The following is a 6,646-nucleotide window of genomic DNA, read 5'->3' as shown; positions in this document are numbered from 1 at the left end:
GTCATGATACTCGGGAGACAAATACTCTATGGGGGCTACAAAACTCTTTCTCTCACCTAACCAGGGAACAAGTGATTAAAGTGTCTATGGGGATCCAGCTTCTGCTTGTTGTGGGAGTTCATGAGTGTCTTTACTCTATTTTCAGTAATTTTCTTTGATAATGTACAAACCAAACCATAGCATGCCTTCCAGGGCTGCCATTTGACATCAGTATTGGGGGACAGAGATCCAAGCTCTGTCATTAGATAAGTGAGCCCCTGGCATGAGCACTTCCCTTAATTCTTCTTAAATGTTTGTACCATTGGAAAAAAAAAATCGATTTATTAAATTGTTTACTGATCCCACATGGATTTCAAGTGTAATGGGGAACCATGGGAATATAGACCGACCCAAAATTAACGTCCTTCCTGCATTCATTGTATTTAAGTTTAGTGAAGAAGATAGACACCAATCAAAGAAACAACCTAAGAAGCATATAATTATATTTAGAACAAACACACACACACACACACACACACACACACATACTGGATGGTCAGAATGCTTTCTTAGGAAAGTTAATATGTCAACCAGGCCTATAAATGATAAAGACTCAGTGTGGGAAAGATCATTCCAAGGAAAATGAAAAACATGTAGTACAGCCTCAAATTTCAAGGAATTTGGCAGAATCTAGAAGGCAATATGGCTGCAGCTTAGGTAGCAAGCACTCTCCCTTGGCACTTTACATTTCAACATCTTCCCAGAATAAAACCTGCAAAAGAGAAAATAAAAATGCCATCCCCAACACCAAAGCTATCGTCAGGGTTATTGGCCTGCATCACCACACCATGAGAGGCAGATTATTAGGGTCACTCAGATGTCATCCTGCCAGGAGCAGTAACCACTGGGATTCACAATTAGCTTCAAACTCTGGAAAATATTTGTTCCCACTGATTTGGGAACCTGTATTATTGTGGGAAAAGCCACTGACATTTCTTAGGAGTGTCCATCATATTAAAAAAAGAAAAAAAAACCTTAACAGCAAGTGGTTTTAAAAACCCACGGTAGTGTGAGCTGTTCCTGTAATTTACCTAGAGGCTGTGAATAATGAACCTCTACTCTGTTGAGATACAACTGAAGGTGGACTCCTGCACCAAGGTATTTGGCCTGTTCATTTCTTAGTCATCGCCATCCCACATGGCATAAGTAGGACTGTCAGCTTAATTTCTCAACAAAAATAGACAGAATTCAGAACAGAGTGGAATGATTCCTTTAAAGAACTGAAAATAAACACAACCAGAATTTTATAAACAGCTGATATATCCTCAAAAAATGAAGAGAAAAATAAAAGTTTTTTCAGGTACCAAAATTTGAGACAATCATTTCCAACACATCTATACTGAAAGACATACTAAGGTGACCTCTGTTAGCAAAAATAATAACTCAAAATGGGTCAATGTAGTTGCAAATCCTGAACTCCTAATTTATCCCTCTCCACCCCATTTCCCACCTGGTAAGCATAAGTTTATTTTCCACATCTGTGAGTCCATGCCTATTTTGTAAATATGTTCATTTGTGTCCATTTTTTAGATGCCAAATGTAAGTGATATCATATGGTATTTTTCTTTCTCTTTCTGGCTTACTTCACTTAGTATGACGATCTCTAGGTCCATCCATGTTGTTGCAAATATCATTGTTTTATTCTTTTGTATGGCTGAGTAGTATTCCATTGTATAAATATATCATGGCTTCTTTATCCAGTCTTCTGTCGATGGACATTTAGGTTGCATCCATGTCTTGGCTATTGTAAACAGTGTTGCACAGCATTTATCTTAATCTACAATTATTTCGCTATTCTCTTCATTGTTATCTTTCTCCCCTAATAGAATGGCAGCTCCATGAGGGTGAAAGTTGAACATTTTAATACTGTTGATTTCCTCTGCCTGATACAGTGCCTGGTATATATTTTAGGATTCTAGTTAACTACATTCTTGCAAAGGCAAAATTGTATGGATAAAAACAGTTCAGTGGTTATGAGAGACAATGGTTCAGAAACAGGGTTGAACACAAAGAAGTTTAGGAAAATTTATTATGAGAAATTGTAGTATTGGTTACATGAATAGACATTTGAACAAAGCCTTGACTCGTTCACTAAAAAGTGTACATATTACTGTTTGTAAACTATACTTTAAAATGGGAGGAAAAACAAGAAATATAAGTAACAAAAATAGGTGTTGACATTCAAAATATACAACTTGGTCCCCACAGGAAGTCGAGTTGCTTTCTCCTTAGAGAAGTGAGCTGAGGAGCTGTAGCCGCCCTCCCAGGAGGGCATCCCTGGGGACACAGGTGTCTTTATAACCCCTGCTGGTTCCCATGCATCAGTCTGTGAAATCCCAACATGACTCCAGGTAACATCACTTTGGAGGGTGAAGACTGCATGCTGAACCCCTTTCATCCTCATTTATTCATCAGCACATTAATAGTTGTTAGTCAGACAGGCCTTCAGCTGACCAAAGGATTTGCTGTGAGCAAATGGTCAGGGAAAACACCCCAAGATAAAAATTATACGGAGTGACTTTAAAATATTAACTCCTTGGCGAGTGTTTTATAGACCTTCCTTTATTTGTTATTTACAGATGCAATTTTGTGAATTATATGGGAGAAATAATTTAGTCATATTTATTTTACAAATAAGGAGATGTGACCCCTCCAAGGACAGAGAAAGAATGCCTGGTGGATTCAGGACCCCATATTATGTTCTTTCCTTTATCTTTCCCCGCCTTGGAGGCCTTGGAACATTTTGACCACTACCTGAGAGAGAACTTCTCTAACAGTATTTATGCATTATTTCACAGCTGAATTTCTGATTTCAGACTCACTATTCAGGATTGACTGGCTCTTTTTGTCAAGTATTAAGGTAAGCATCTTTACTCAATATACATATTTAGTCAAAAATTAATACATGTAAAAGCATTGGGGCAGCTATACATACTATGAATTATCTGACTACAGAAATAGATGTTTTGAACATTTGTCTAAATACCAAGGTAAAGTTGAAGTACAAATATCAAGACTCCCATTGGTAAGAAGTTTAATGATACTTATAAAACATCCATCAAGTTGCTATCTAAAAAAGATTAGTTTAAAAAAATAACATGGGTGAAGCTCCGATTGATTAGGTGGTAATTTTATCATATTTATTATTTGTTGGCCTCTCATTAGAGGTTAAAAAGCAAAACAAAACAAAAAAGAATGAATGGTCCTTTAAACTACAGAAAGGACCTAAATGAATTAAGAAGATCAGAACCTTAACATTTCTCTATAATCTCATTCTTAGTATTACCAGCACATCTTCACACACTGACAGTGATGTGACTACAAGCATAAGCTTTTTATTGGGATGAAACTGGGTTTAAACTTTGACTCTAGAGTCTTCCTTATAGTAGCTATCTAACTGAAGAACACACAGAACTTCTCAAAGCCTCAATGGCCTTAATGGTAAAGTAACAGTAGTAATAATACGTTACACACACACACTCACACAAACACATACTCACATTTACATGGAAAGCTCTTATCACTGGTCATAGAACATGGTGTATTCTAAGAGCGGTTATGTATATTAATGTTGGCCAACACAAAGTCTTCATGGGCTAGACGCATAAAATTACAAACGTTTGAGGAGGACAGTTTAGGAAATAGTAGTTAGCAGAGGATGGATACAATTCCAGAGGCTTTAAACTCAAGTGAAAAGATTTAAAGTATTATTCCTACACAAGAACGGATTCAAATTAAAAACATTTACCACACGAAGCTTGTCACCAAAACAGATCTACAAGCTAGAGTTAACCCACAAACTGAACTTTCAGCCCTCTGTATCTGTGTTTCAACTATTAGAGCAACAGTAATAAGAAAAAGAAGAAAAGGAGACTATTTAAAATTAATGAAATACAGATTTCAAGAAAGAAAAAATTAAGCAAAAGAATGGCTCACATGCAATGGCCAGGGTAGTCATTCATATGGGCAGAGCATGAACAGAGTGTGACATATTGGCAAGTGCCAAAAAGTTTAATGGCCCTCGTGTATGAGAAAATGAGGGGGAGACTACACAGCCTCAAAACTCACCCATACTTGAAACCCTGTGGGTCACCATCCACCTTTCTCAAGCCAGCACAGAAAACCATGACTCCATCCTATTAGTAATTTTATAGCTATCCTCTTCAAACTGAGATAAACATCCAGCATTTTGCACATTATTTTTTGTGCATTATCTGGGGTAATTCTCACAATAACGTCTTGAGTTAGGTCTCATTCCTATCCTAATTTTGTAGGTGAGGAAAATCTGGTTCCGGAACGTTAGTTTATGGCCAAAGACTCAAGACTCAGGCTGCTGATTCAGGGCTCTTCTCGGAGCCCACGCTCTATACCAGGTGAGATGTCTCTTCCTCAGAATTGCTCCTGCTGGTTGTACATGTCCCCACTGGTCCAGTGATCCCACCACATACACTATGCCTGTGTCTCAGTTACTTCGCTGTGAAACCCCAATCACTGACCAATGAAGACAATGAGTAATTGTAAATAGAGTTACATTCAATTTAATTTAGATTTACTAAAGACCATCAGACTTGGGGAAACCCTTTTTCTGGGAACAAAGTTTGGCTTGCCAATGAATGTTTGTGGAAATATGAATCACTCAACTTCTTATGCCTCACCACTTAAAGGAAAATAATAAGTACTCAGCCTCATGAAATTGTTGAGGATAATCAATGGATGTAGTTGAAAAGTGTCTAGAGCCGTTCCTGGCATATAAGCAACAAAGAAGTGTGTGAATTTAATGGGCTAGGAAAAGCTGAACTGTCAGAATTACTAGTTCCAAAGTTGTCATGTTGGAAAATTTATTAAATTTTACTAATCTCAGTGAACATATATCAAAATATTAAAAACTGGAGAGATGGTTCATAAAGATCCCTCATTTAACAGTTTAGAATCCTAGGTGGTTAATACACTAAATTTTGCTTTTAAGTCCATGCTTTAGATATGGAGACTCTTGAAATACTATTGTTATAATGAAATAATGTCCATGGTATAGAAACATTTCAATTTCACACTACAATCTCTACTAAATTTAACACTTTATTCCTTTACTTCCCATTGCTGTAGGACATCTGATTCCCAAAAAACATCGATGGAGAACATGACAGAAGTGACACAGTTCATTCTCCTAGGAATGACCAATGTCGTCAAACTACAAGTTCCCCTCCTCATAATATTCATTCTCATTTACCTCATCAACGTGGCTGGAAACCTGGGGATGATCCTGTTGGTTCTCTTGGTTGCTCATCTCCACTCTCCTATGTACTTTTTCCTCAGTAACTTGTCGCTGGTGGACTTCTGTTACTCTTCAGCTGTCATTCCCACGGTGATGGCTGGACTTCTTAAAGGAGAAAAGATCATCTCCTACAATGCATGTGCTGCTCAGATGTTCTTTTTTGCAGCCTTTGCCACTATGGAAAATTTCCTCTTGGCATCAATGGCCTATGACCGCTATGCAGCTGTGTGTAAACCCTTATATTACACCACCACTATGACAACCAGTCTGTGTATTTGTCTGGCCACAGGCTCCTATGTCTGTGGTTTCCTGAATGCCTGCATCCACATTGGAGTCACATTCAGTCTCTCCTTCTGTAGGTCCAATGTGATCCATCACTTTTTCTGTGATGTTCCAGCTGTCATGGTTCTCTCTTGCTCTGATAGGTATATTAGCGAGATGATTCTCGTTTATGTAGCCAGCTTCAATGTCTTTTTAGCTCTCCTGATTATCTTAATATCTTACATATTCATATTTATCACCATCCTAAAGATGCCCTCCTCTGCAGGATACCAGAAGGCTTTATCTACTTGTGCCTCCCACCTCACTGCAGTCTCCATCTTCTATGGTACAATTATCGCCATGTACTTACAACCCAGCTCTAGCCATTCCATGGACACAGACAAAATTGCATCTGTGTTTTACACTATGGTCATCCCCATGCTGAACCCTTTGGTATATAGTCTAAGGAACAAGGAAGTCAAGAGTGCTTTCAAGAAGGTGGTTAAGGAGGCAAAATTGTCACTAGGACTGTGATTTTAACATTTTAGGATGCATAGTTACCTAGCTTTACTCCTCTCAGACCTTCTCCACGCACTGAGTCACAATTTAAGTCACATATTGAAGTTAAAGTCCTGAATGATACCTTTAATTTTTCTGAAGTCTACCATCTATCATACGGAGACATTACGTTCAGAAATCGAATACCATCTTCTAATGAAGATGGCTAATAAGAAGCATAAAATGTTTTGGTTCTGCTTGTCAAAAATTTAGTATGAGTAGTTCAAAAATCCACAAATGACAAATGCTGGAGAGGCTGTGGAGAAAGGGGAACCCTCCTACACTGCTGGTGGGAATGCAGTTTGGTGCAGCCACTGTGGAAAACAGTGTGGAGATTCCTCAAAAGACTAGGAATAGACTTACCATATGACCCAGGAATCCCACTCCTGGGCTTGTATCCAGAAGGAAATCTACTTCAGGATGACACCTGCACCCCAGTGTTCATAGCAGCACTATTTACAATAGCCAAAACATGGAAACAGCCTAAATGTCCATCAACAGGTGACTGGATAAAGG

General features: G+C 38.2%; 1 protein-coding gene across 1 annotated transcript; it reads left to right on the top strand.

Moving 5' to 3' along the window:
- Positions 1–5,167: 5,167 nt before the first annotated feature.
- On the top strand, positions 5,168–6,106 carry LOC102534208 (olfactory receptor 5B3-like). Its single transcript, XM_006214096.3, has one exon. It carries the CDS (start codon positions 5,168–5,170, stop codon positions 6,104–6,106), a length of 939 nt encoding a protein of 312 aa, XP_006214158.1.
- Positions 6,107–6,646: the final 540 nt, after the last annotated feature.

Source organism: Vicugna pacos, chromosome 10, assembly GCF_048564905.1.
Source record: "Vicugna pacos chromosome 10, VicPac4, whole genome shotgun sequence".
Classification (NCBI taxonomy): Eukaryota; Metazoa; Chordata; class Mammalia; order Artiodactyla; family Camelidae; genus Vicugna; species Vicugna pacos.
The sequence above is the reverse complement of the archived record's forward strand: the minus strand, read 5'-3'. Positions and strand labels throughout refer to the sequence as shown.

Excerpts from the sequence above, each read along its gene's own strand:
- LOC102534208 (XM_006214096.3), top strand. The coding sequence starts at position 5,168 with ATGGAGAACATGACAGAAGTGACACAGTTCATTCTCCTAGGAATGACC.